This window comes from Lynx canadensis, chromosome X (assembly GCF_007474595.2).
Source record: "Lynx canadensis isolate LIC74 chromosome X, mLynCan4.pri.v2, whole genome shotgun sequence".
NCBI lineage: Eukaryota > Metazoa > Chordata > Mammalia > Carnivora > Felidae > Lynx > Lynx canadensis.
The window spans coordinates 105,099,772-105,112,700 of NC_044321.2; the positions used below are offsets into that span (position 1 = coordinate 105,099,772).

The 12,929-nt window shown below is 39.1% G+C and overlaps 1 protein-coding gene across 1 annotated transcript in view; it reads right to left on the minus strand.

Annotated features, from left to right (window-relative positions):
• The window catches only part of LOC115506891 (fibrous sheath-interacting protein 2-like), a 52,657-nt gene extending 41,220 nt beyond the window's left edge, over window positions 1-11,437 (minus strand). The window contains 8 exon segments of the mRNA XM_032592082.1: window positions 3,539-3,685; window positions 4,106-4,216; window positions 4,400-4,541; window positions 6,451-6,590; window positions 6,957-7,046; window positions 8,013-8,174; window positions 10,711-10,836; window positions 11,254-11,437. Of these exon segments, the coding sequence (XP_032447973.1) occupies window positions 3,539-3,685; window positions 4,106-4,216; window positions 4,400-4,541; window positions 6,451-6,590; window positions 6,957-7,046; window positions 8,013-8,174; window positions 10,711-10,836; window positions 11,254-11,352 (1,017 nt within the window). The 5' untranslated portion in view covers window positions 11,353-11,437.
• Window positions 11,438-12,929: the final 1,492 nt, after the last annotated feature.

The window sequence follows — 12,929 nt, forward strand, 5'->3', positions numbered from 1 at the left end:
TGCCATTCTTCTACTCTCTTTTTACTACTCCTCTTTTTAAACTTTTTTCTCCTTTCCCCTATTTCTTTATACATCTTTGTCCTGTCTTCACTGCTGCTTCCTCCTATTTAAAATCAGGTCTTTCTACCTATACACCTGCCTACCTGGCTGGCCATCTATCTGGCTATCAATCCCCTGTATCTTTATTTTACATTCTTTCTTTTACTGTCTTCTAATTTTTAAATCTCTTGCACACTACACAATTGTACTTATTTTTTAAAAATTAATTAATTTAATAATCAATTAATTAATTAATCTCTGAGAGACAGAGACAGTGCCAATGGGGGAAGGGCAGAGAGAGAGAGAGAGAAAATCCCAAGCAGGCTCTACACTGTCAGTGCAGAGCCCAATGCAGGGCTTGAACTCACAAACCTCGAGATAATGACCTTAGCCAAAATCAAGAATCAGATGCTTAACCCACTGAGCCACCCAGGCACCTCTGTACTTGATTATTTTACTGGTCTTCCTTGATACTCTCACATCTGTCTCTTGCAAATAACTTTTCCCTACTGACTCATCCTATACAAACTTTACTTCCTTCTTTCCTTTTTCTTGCTCCCTCCCTTCCTTTCTCTTTTTAGTGGCTCCTTATAACAACTTCTTTCCTTCTCTCTCCTTTTGTTTTCTTTTTGTCCAGTCTTACTACTGGTTTTTTCTATTTGAAATCCTGTCTGTCTGTCCATCCATCCATCCCCCCCCACTACTGCTGAACTGTCTCATCAGTTTACCTATCTTTATTTTACTCTATTTTAAGTGACATCTTTTTATATTTTTCCCTCTCCCTGCCTTCCTCAATTGTACTTATTTTCACTGTAGCTTCTGCTTTTAAACTCCTGTGTCTCTTACTCTTATATCTTGTTATTTTTTTTTACCAAGTTTCCTAGCCTCATCCCTTTCAAAATTCTTTGCTTTCCTTTTCCTTCCCTCCCTTCCATCTTTTCCTCCCATCTTAAGCTGTCATAACTGCTTCCTATAATGTCTTCCTATTTATCTTTTCTTACACTCCTTTTTTTAGTGGACTGTACTTTTAAAGTCCAGTCTTTTCTATATCTATGTATCTCTGTATCTATTTTATTTTACTGTATTTGTTAACTAATTTCTTCTTTCTAGACCTTGATTTCCTCCTCCTGTCCATGATTGTACTTAATTTTCTCACTAGCTTCTCCTTTTCAGCATCCTCATGCTGTCTTTCATGTTCACACCCTTTGTTACTCCTTTCCCCAGACTCTTCCCTTTTAATAGATATATTTACTTCCTGCCCCTTGCTTCCCTTAATCCCACCCCGCCTCAGTCCCCTATTTGTTTTACTCTCATTATATTCACTACTTTAAATTATTCTTCCCTTTTCCCTCTATTTTGTTTCCTGTCTTTATAACTGGCTTCTCTTTTAAAAAATCAGTTCTATTGAGAAACCTGGGTGGCTCAGTCAGTTAAGCGTCTGACTTCGGCTCAGGTCATGATCTCAAGGTTTGTGAGTTTGAGCCCCACATCAGGCCCTGTGCTGACAGCTCAGAGCCTGGAGCCTGCTTCATATTCTGTGTCTCCTTCTCTCTCTTGCCCCTTCCCCATTTGTTCTCTCTCTCTCAAAAATAAGCATTAAAAATATTTTAAAAAATCAGTTCTATGTATCTGTATATGAATTTATGTAAGGATATATGAATTAATTGTATATGAATGTATGTATTTAAGTATATATGAATTGACTGATCCATCCATCTAATTTTAAAGTATTTAAAAAAATTTTTTTAAAGTTTATTTTATCTCACGAACCGTGAGATCATCACCTGAGCTGTGATCAAGAGTCAGATGCTAAACTGACTGAGCCACCCAGGTGTCCCTAATTTTAATGTATTTTTAAATTGACTTATTATTTATTTTAAAATATTTAAATGGTGGTTCCACACCACCAGCACAAAGCCTGACATGGGGCTCGAACTCATGAAACCATGAGATCATGACCTGACCTGAAATCAAGAGTTGGAGGCTTAACCAATTGAGCCAATCAGGCACCCCAACTTCTTTAAAAAAAAATTTTTAAGTAAGCTCTATGCCCAATGTGGGGCTTGAACTTATGACCCCAAGATCAAATCATGTGCTCTACTGACTGAGCCAGGCAGGCGCCTCTGAACTGACTTTTTTAGATGACTCAAACTCCTTTGTCTCTCACTAGACTCTCTGTGTCAAACTCCTTTGTCTCTGTGAGAGACTCTGTGTCTCTCACTCTATTTTTATTCTGCTTTGTCCCACTGAATTATCCTTTTTAAACTTCTTTCCTCTCCATCTTCCTTTCTTTCTCCCTCTTTGTTCCTGTATTTTCTCCCTGTATATCTGTTTCTTCTTTCTTTCACTCTTTTTTCTTTGCCTGTTTGTCTTTCTCCTTCTAGTCTTTTTGTTTTGTTTCTTTGCTTTTGTTTTCCTCCCACCCACCTCATCTTGTGTGTGTGTGTGTGTGTGTGTGTGTGTGTGTGTGTGTGTGTGTGTGTGTGTTTTCTTACTGGTTTATTTTGTTCAGTTTTCTTTCTTTTTCTCTCCTATTCATTCTTTCCTTCTCTTCTTCATTTCATTTTTTTCTTTTTGTACCATTTTTTCTTACTGCCTCTTCCTTTTTAACCTTTGGTTCTTACTTTTTATCTATTTCTGTTTTGTGCTTGGTGTATTTTAAATGTCTCTTCTTTTGTCTCCTTTAAAAAAAACCTAAAAAAATAAAAATTGGAAATGAAAAATCCTTTTTCCCTCCTCTCTCTTACTAGTTTGCTCTCTTACTGTTTTGTATAATCTTACTGGTCCTGAGTTGAAATGTTTTCTTCCATTTTTATAAATATTTTTCTTGGGGCGCCTGGATGGCTCAGACGGTTAAATGTTTGACTTTGGCTCAGGTCATGATCTCGCAATTCGCAGGTTTGAGCCCCACGTCAGGCTCTGTGCTGACGGCTCAGAGTCTGGAGCCTGCTTGAGATTCTGGGTCTCCCCCTCTCTCTGCCCCTTCCCCCGCTCATGCTCTGCATCTCTCTCTAAAAAATAATAAACATTTAAAAAATAAATAAAAATATTTTTGTCTCTTTGTTTCTCTCTTTTTTTTGGTAATGTTTTCGTTTACTGCTCCTTTTCTCTGTCTCTCTCTCTCTGTCTATATATATATATATATATATATATATATATATATATGTATGTATCTTTCTCCTTCTTTATTGTATTTTTTTATACTGTCTCCTTTTACTGGCTCCTTTTTAAACCTGTAGTGCAGGCAGTGTTGTCTACTGAATCACTTTATAGAAGCGTTGAATTTTTTATATATATAATAATATTGTGTGTGTATGTAGATTCTTTACAACTTGAGCTGTAACTAGGAGGTGCCTTGCATAGTGCTTGGCACAGGTAGTGTGGGCTTCTAGGATTTCCCTTTGCAAGGGGCCTGTGACCTCTCTGTATAAGCACATAGAGATTTATTTTATAAAGCCACCATATTTAATATATAGATATGCATCTTCTACTTAGCGACTTTATCATTTATTGTCTCTCTCTCACCTTCTCTTTTGTCTTGTCCTTTGTTTTCATTTATACTTCCCCCTGGTCCTTCTCTCTTAAGGTCATCCTTTTGCATTTTTTGTAAATGATAAGCGATTTTTTTCTCTAGAAGTGCTTGTTTCTAAATATTAAAAAATACATTTAACATTTAAAAATTGAACAGCAACTTGCCACTGGAAATGCAAAACAGATATTTCAAATATGATGGTCTACTTGAAGGGTGCCCTCATTCCTATTTTGAGATTTCTGAAGTCACAATGAGTACAAAGCTAGGAAGGCAGTAAGGGTGAGTTTCCTTTTGTTGTCCAACATGAAGAATATATTGTAACAACTAGATCCAATTTAACTCATTGCCCACTTTCTGGACACTGGTCCCATTTCAGACCAACCCTTGAAGTCCAGGTTCAGACCAGACTGGGTCTCTCCATCAATAGCTATCCTCATGAGTTTAGGCCACTTTTGATAATTCACACTTTAATTATCAAAATTGGCAAAAGCTTTTTCTCAAATAGCCCAAGTTACTGGTAAAAGCTCACTCTACCTTCCGGTGGGCTTCCTCCCAGAGTTTATGACGTTGTTCCTCAATTCGGGCTTCTCTTTTTACTTCTTCTCCAATGTTGGTTAGAAGAAGCATTTCTTTTGTCTTCCATCCCTAAGGAGCACAATATTATGGTAGTTAGCAGAGGGTTTTCTTTCATTGTCTTTTTTTTTTTTTTTTGTATTTTGTCAATAAGCAAATTAGATCAAGTCAAGGGCCTTACAGAAATCGAGTCAACCATAATAAAACAAACATATGAAATTTCCCCTTCAATGTTTAAAATTTGGTTTTCCTCACCTCTTCAATTTGTCTATGGAGACTAAGTTTTCTTCTAACGTGGTCCTGATGTTGTAGTTCTTCTTCCTTCATCCGGAATGTGCTCTGCTTTTCTGCCGTGTGCTCAACCTTGTCTAATTCCTTGCTAATCATATCTAAATATCTAAGTAAAAGTGCAAATATAAGTTAAAGTAAATTGGGTGTTTCCCTTATGATGATATTATCTATTTTGATATTCCCAAACCACCTTCTGGGTTGTTTTTGTTTCTTAAATACAGGAAATGTAGAGTTTTTCAGGGACCTTTAAGCTCACCTGATCCACTAACTCACCATGCTATACTAATTTTACCAGACTCTGTTATACAAGTCTCTTATTGTGGCTGGGACAATGGCAAAATATGGAGCAGAGTGATTAAAAACATTTTACACAGAGATTATTTATAGCTCAGCAGTTTGAGGAACATGAATTTCCAAAGGCAGCTGAAATCAGCTTAAAGACTAACTTCAAAACATAAGTCAGTTTGAATTTCCTTTAAAAATAAGTGGGTGAAGGGTGCCTGGGTGGCTTAGTTGGTCAAGTGTCCAAATCTTGATTTCGGCTCAGGTCATGATCTCGAGGTTGTGAGATCGAGCCCTGTGTTGGGCTCCGTGCTGAGCATGGAGCCTGCTTGGGATTCTCTCTCCCTCTCTCTCTCTCTGCCCCTCCACTTGTATGCTCTAAACAAACAAACAAACAAACAAACAAACTTTAAAAAACTACCCTATGACCCAGCAATAGCACTGCTAGGAATTTATCCAAGGGATACAGGAGTACTGATGCATAGGGGCACTTGTACCCCAATGTTCATAGCAGCACTCTCAACAATAGCCAAATTATGGAAAGAGCCTAAATGTCCATCAACTGATGAATGGATAAAGAAATTGTGGTTTATATACACAATGGAATACTATGTGGCAATGAGAAAAAATGAAATATGGCCCTTTGTAGCAACGTGGATGGAACTGGAGAGTGTAATGCTAAGTGAAATAAGCCATACAGAGAAAGACAGATACCATATGGTTTCACTCTTATGTGGATCCTGAGAAACTTAACAGGAACCCATGGGGGAGGGGAAGGGAAAAAAAAAAAAAAGAGGTTAGAGTGGGAGAGAGCCAAAGCATAAGAGACTGTTAAAAACTGAGAACAAACTGAGGGTTGATGGGGGGTGGGAGGGAGGGGAGGGTGGGTGATGGGTATTGAGGAGGGCACCTTTTGGGATGAGCACTGGGTGTTGTATGGAAACCAATTTGTCAATAAATTTCATAAAAAAATAATAATAAAATAAAAAAATAAAAAATTACCAAAAAAATAAGTGGTTACTGGTCTCTCTGTAATTTCCAAGTCCTTGAATGACCTTCCATGTATAGAGAGATCTGCAGATTACCAGTCTGGGACTTTGGTAGATCAGCACATATTCTAGCATATCATGACATGAATCCATGGAATTTAAGAGGCAGGGGAAGGGTGACTGGCCCTCACCCCTGGTAAAAGAGAAAGAACTAGAACTCATCTCTGCCTCCTAGGGCATGGGTTTGGCCGCTGAATGGTAATAGTGCACATGTGTGGGTAATAGCTGAATGAACACACATGGTTGGTGGGGGAACAACACCTGTTTGTATTAGCATCAGCTGAAGTTATAGGAACTTTCCCTTTTTGACCCTGCAGTACTTTCCTTAAATGTAATTTAGAAACATGCTGAACACATCTCTCTCTCTGCTACTATGAACATGGGTTTCCCAGGCTTAGGGATTTGTACTTTAGATTTCTTCAAATATCAGTTTTGCCCACCTCTTGGGCTTCTGGTGGCTCCAGTTTCTCAGGAAGAAACTCTCCTCCCAAGCCTTGGCACCAGGGTTCCCAAAACCTGTTACCTCTTAATCTCCTTTTCCTTTCTCTCCATGTTGAAAACTATAGGGGGTTAAATAGTGTCTAATACTTTTTTTTTCATCCTGCTTTCAATGATTTCTAGTAGTTTTACAACTTCCTGGGGTCTATAGTATGTCCACGAAATATGCATTAACTTCAGTCGTACCTGTGTTTTATTACCAGCTCTTGGTCTGGAGTTGCATGTGTACCTTCCTGTAACAGCCATTCTTGGAATTGTGCATTTCCATAACTGTCATAGGCTCTCTTGGTTTCATTCAATTTATTTACTTGTTTTTCAATGATTTTCTGAGAGAGAAAAAATTAAGGTCTTTATACTGGCTGGAAATAAACCTGTCCTTTGGTATGCCTTCTTGAGTTTAGGGCTTAGTAAACCTCCTGTACTTTACAAATGGTTAATTCTGTTAACCTGCATTTCAGTCTAATGTGGCTCCATTCAAGATAAGTGAAAATTTCTCTCTGTAAATTAAAGGCAAAAGTCTCATCTTTATTTCTTATAGATCTCTAGAGATCTTATTTGATTTGTTACCTTAATAATTTTAGGTCAGGCTATTATAAGTAGATATTCTGCAGAGGACCAAACCTTTCTCCTAAATCCTACATAAAAACTGTCTTTACAGGCCCCAAATAAAACAAATTTAAGTATTAACTTACTTGTTCTTTTATATAGTTTCTTTCAAAGTCTAATTTTAAAGTAGTCAGATACTGCCTGTACTTATTCAATTCTTTCAAAGTACATATGACCTATAAAAACAAAACCGAAAACCAAATGTATAAACAGAAAATTGTGACAGTCATAAAGCTTTACAGAGAAAAGTGTCATAAGAACATTCATTTTAGTAACAATTTTGGGATCAAGGGTAATAACAGCACATTTTGGTAGCAATTTGGAAAGTGGTGTCTAAAATTGCTGTATCACCAGGAAATATCTATCTAAATATTATTTCAATAATATGGTTCACATCATAATCAGAAATTTATTATTCCCAATGAATTTGTTATTAAAACACCAGTATAATAATGACATTTAATATCCTCCCCCAATTTATTTCATTATGCTGTTTTCTGCTAGGTTTTTGTCTCTAGTCTTCTCAAAAGGTATATGAAATATTCCTTGATAGGTATACTGTGCCATTATTACTTTTAGAACAAGAGGAAAGGCACTACAATACAGCTGGGAGAAAATACACAAATAAATATGTGTGTATGGATGTCTTTACATATTTGAATCATTTGGTGCTTGTCTTTTGCTGTTATCAAAGAAAAAAGGTCAAGTAGCAACAAGTAGTCTTATTTGGAAATCCAAATACTGAGTAATTGAGTTCTCTAATAAATATTCTTTACTGTCTATCCAAAGTTGATACAAGCTCCTAGTGAAGAACAGAACCAAGTGTCTATCAAGTCCCTAGACTTCTGCTAGTTAAAAGGAAGTAGGCTTCAACCTACTTTATTGTTTTTTTTTTATTTTTTTTATTTTTTAAAAAAAATTTTTTTTTTCAACGTTTATTTATTTTTGGGACAGAGAGAGACAGAGCGTGAACGGGGGAGGGGCAGAGAGAGAGGGAGACACAGAATCGGAAACAGGCTCCAGGCTCTGAGCCATCAGCCCAGAGCCTGACGCGGGGCTCGAACTCACGGACCGCGAGATCGTGACCTGGCTGAAGTCGGACGCTTAACCGACTGCGCCACCCAGGCGCCCCCTTAACCTACTTTATTGTTGGTGGTGATGTAGTCACCCTTCTTTAATCTCTTTAGGATATCTTTTCGCTTATAGTATGCTTTTAAATGTGGATCATGCAGACTTTTATAGCTGGTTTCCAAAAGTTGGCAATAAGGATCAGTCAGGTTAAAGTCGTAAGAAGGCTGGTAAAGCTGCAAACATACAGATTCAAAAGTATTACATATGTAAAATGGATGAAATTGCACTTTTAAACCTCAATTTGTTGAATTGACTAGGTTGTTCAGTGAAAATAAAGCATGCAAGCAGAACCTGAAGTGAGGGAATGTGGACAGTGGGTTGATTTAGGTTAATCTCACTGCCTTTCTCTTTCTCTCTTCTCTACCAAAGCTGTCTTTAGGCTGGAGGTAGGTGATAGCCTCAACCTCCGTCCAATTAATGAACAGTGATGTGTTGCCCTAAGAGTTCCTGCAAGGCAGGTAGGATGCTTCATATGTGGGCAGGGGGTAAGACAAGAGGGGAATGATAGAGTTCTAGCTTTCTTTTTAGATTTAAAAGCTTCCTTTGTAAGTTTCTGACTGCTTGACTGTGCTAGCCTCTTGTCTTTCTTAAGGGACCTATATCAGGAAACTGGATTCACTGACTACCAATGTTTCCTTAAAAAGGCAAAGAAAGACATCGTTCTGGGCAATGATTTAATTTACAGTGGGACTAGATAAGAAGCCCACATCTTTCCTAGAAAAGAAATGATCAGCAGTTGATGGCAGTTGAAACAATGCTGCAATTAGCAGATTGGTTATAGCTTCTTCTTTTAGATATTGACTTTTGTTGGTAACAGACATATGTTGACCAACCCTGGGCTACTGACCTATCAAGAAAGAAACAAATCCATTTGTTGAAGCCAGGGTTAAGTTTTCTATTGTCAATTAAAATGATTGGTTTCCCTGAACTGAAGAATCTATTATAACATCACTACCTGCCAGTGGGAGGTCACAGGGAAAAATTTTAAAAGTATGGAAATTGTTCTTTTAACAGGTTATCTTTTCTTGAAAGCAGAATGTCTAAGTTAATTGGCAAAGTTTTTACTATTAACTTTACAACAAAGGCAACTTAAGGAGTTTGTGAACAGTTGCTATCTTAGTATACTAATAAGCAAATTAATTTATAAACAAATTACTTGAGAATAAGTTTGGTATCAAAATGTTGAAGTATAGGATCACTTGTCAGGTTTGGATTAGTGCATAAAGATATGTAGGTTACATTGTTACATTTTAATCTGATTGAAAACAAGACAGTTGGATACTATAATTTTGCCTTCCATTTGCTTTCAAAAAAACATGAAAGACCTTTAAATTCCCTGTTTCTGTAGTGATGTGCTTAAGTGGTCTGCAGTTGAGGAAGCTGAAAGATCAGGTGAAGAACTGTGCCCTGAGTCAGGAGATGGTGGTTCTGGTCTGAATTCTGCTACTATCTACCTGTGACCTTAGATAAATCATAGCTTCACCTTATAAGGTGGTGATGAGGGTAAAATGAGTTAAAAAAAAAAAAACACCTAATGGTGTAAATATAAAGTCTTACTTTCTTGAGGAGATCCTGTTAAAAGACAAAGATCCCACAAAGTGAGTCTTTGGGGGAGTTGAATGCAGTGCTTGATCATGATTAAATGCATATATTTTGGAGGTAATCAATATAATACAGAAATAATCAGTATAAATGAGTATAGGAAAAAACCCTGGAAATAAGAAGTAGCTAACAAGTGAACAGCAGGAACAGTATAGAAATATAGCATATAGAAGGTAACTGAGGAAAAAAAACAACAGATAGGGCTACAGTTATAAACTAAAATGGAATGTTACTACTAGTAGTGAAATAGGGTTTGAGTATGTTTTAGGAAAGCTAATTTGTGGGAGTGTGACTCAGTCTATTTCTGTGAGATTGACATATATTTAGTAGAACATTATGCGTTTTCAAAAGAGAAACTCTGTTGTTTTCTACAGTAAAACCTAAAAAAATCCTATATATTAGAAAAGTATCTGAAATACCAAGAAGCCCCTACTCATCCTTGATGACATACTAGACAGTGCAAGAATAAGGATGTCAGAATTATTCCTGTAAAACCTTTTGCTATTGTGATCAAAGCACACCCTCAGCTAGAAAGTTCTGAACCTCCTTCAGGCTTGGCCTAAATTAAGGACAGAGGCAGAGGACTTAAAATGTCTAACAATGTGAGTGCAGCACACTGAATCACTAAAAGTGCTGATTCAGTGATAACTAAGATAGTGCAGACCAATGGTATGTAAATTCTAAGGAAAGCTTAGCTCTGTGTTGTGACACTTGTGAAAAGGCTTCTTCCGGTAGCTCTTAAAAGACGGCTCAAATTGAAGGTCAGGAAGGAGGGGAGAAAAGTGCATGCCAGGTTGCAGGAGCCAGATGGACAAAGGCACGGAATTAAGAATTAGCATGATATGTTTAGGTAGGCAGAAAAGACCCCGACCTTTGGGAGCGCAGGCTTTGGTTTGGAACTAAGGATGAACTGGTGGCTGAGGCATATCATGGGTCCTTCCATCATTAAAGTGAAGTTCAGACACTACACATTTGAACTCTTTTACCTTCACTTTGTGTGTGAAATTGAAGTTGACTCAAAGCAAAATCATAGCAAGTATTTCAAGTTTAATAGCAAGTTAAAAAGAGTAAATAAAATCACTTAAGCACTATTAAAACTCAGTTTACCTTTTCACTTATATTTGTAGTGTAGAATACATTGTTGCTTCCTGGGATAACAGGCAGCTTGACCCCAAGAAGAAGATCCAATAGATTAGCTGCTCCGACCTCTGGAATGGGTTTTTTTTGTGAGCCCTGTCAGATACAATGAGAAAGTCTTTTCTTTTTTTTTTTTTTTTTTTAAGACCTATTCTTTTAGTTTAGATCAATCTACTCACACACATTTCAATGGGCTAATACTTCCACATAAACCAAAGAACCATCCACTCAGGGTTGAAAGAGCCCGCTCTGCTGACGCCTCGGAAAGCCTCCCAGCTTCCACGAGTTGCCAGCCATCTCTCTGGACCCCACCCAACGCTGGTCGGGGCCACAGGCAGCACTCCCCACTACGGGCTGCCCCGCCTGGGAGCCTGAAGCTGAGTCTTCAGGCACCCGCCCGAACTTTCCCCCGCTCGCTCCGCTGAGGTCTCCGCCCCTTCCGTCCGCCCGCCGACCCAAGACTCCGCCCAGGAGCTAGGAGGACACCACTACGCCTCACCAGCCGCCACTCACGGTGCCGCACTGCTCTCTGGCGGCAGCTAGGCTGCTGGCGGCCGCCTTAGTGGTGGAGGCTTCGGCAGCCTTATAGCAGTTGCAGAGGTACAGATCCATGGCCGCCCGTCAGCCCCCAGGGTGCCGGGGGGGCTGGGGCAGCAAGCCCTCTTCGTTTCACCTCTTCACTCACACCTTTCCCGCTCTACGATTAGGTCAAGTCTGCGCCGCCACCGTGGTGGTCGCTAGGGTAATGCGTCCTCCAGGCCACGCCCCTCACTGTGTTACGTCCCACGCTGGAGCATTGTGGTCCCCAACTGGCATAGCCCTCGGCGGGGGGTGGGGGAAGAGAAGCGGGACCACTCACCGCTCACTCTGCCGCCCGAACTTTTGGCGCATGCGCAGGTTTAAGAGCCTCAGCGTTTGGGAATGGTTCAGAAGTCTGGTGTAACAGGGCGTGGTGGAGATTACGTTTTTCTCCGAAAGCAATACCCCTCATTTAAACTAAATCAGAATGTATCAAGCTTTGTCAGTGGGTAGCTGGCTGTAATTTTTACAGTTCTTCCTGGCCCTCCAACAAGCTATGATTCTGTTCAACACATGCCCACGAGTAATTGTGTAGTATGCACTAGGGCCAGAGGTTTGGCTTTCCACATTTGCCACCTTTATATGACACCATGACCATGCCACCCCCCTTGCCCTAGGCACACCACCGCTCCAGGTCCCACATAGAGCACAATAATTTTTTTTTTTTTTTTGCCTTAGGGCTCTTCATTCTCTGGCCTCCTCTCTCTCTTTCTCTCCCTTTTTCCTATTTCTTTCTTTCTACCTTCTCATTCGTTTAGCCAACATTTCTTTATATATAGTTATTTTATTTACTTATTTTTGAGAGAGAGGGCATGAATGAGCAAAGGGCAGAGAGTCAGGGAGAGAGAGAGAATCCCACGCAGGGTCCCAACTGTCAGCATGGAGCCCGAAGTGGGGCTCGACCTCACCCAAAGCAGGGCTTGACTCACGAACCGTGAGATCATGACCTGAGCCTAAGTTAGTTGTTTAACCGACTCAGTCACACAGGCGCCCCATCCTAGCCGACAATTCTTGAGTGCCTGCTCTATGCCAGACATTACAGGGTCCTGAGGACACACCAGTAAGTAAAACATAGTCCATGCTGCCTAGGAGCTCACTAGACGGTAAATACATTAAGGGCTGAGACTGCTCCTGATGTGTCAGTTTGTACTTTGTGTCCATGGTTTTTATGCATTTTTTTACTGTGATAAAAAAACTGGCATAACATAACATTTACGATCTTAATCATTTTGAAATGTACAGTTCAGTACTGCTAAGTACATTCACGTTGTTGTATGACAGATCTCCAGAAGTTTTTCATTTTCTAAAATTGAAACTCTATACCCATTAAACAAGTCCCTTTTCTTCCCTTCACCTCAGCCGCTGGTAACCACCATTTTACTTTCTGTTTCTATAAATTTAACTACTTTAGATACTTTATATAAGTGGTATAAGTGGAATCACATGTCTTTTTGAGATTGGCTTATTTCACCTAGCATAATGTCCTCAAGGTTTATTCATGTCGTCGTAGCATGTAGTAGGATTTTTTTTTCCTTTTTAAGGCTGAATAATATCACATTGTATATATACACCACATTTTCTCTATCTGTACAACCATCAATGAACATTTA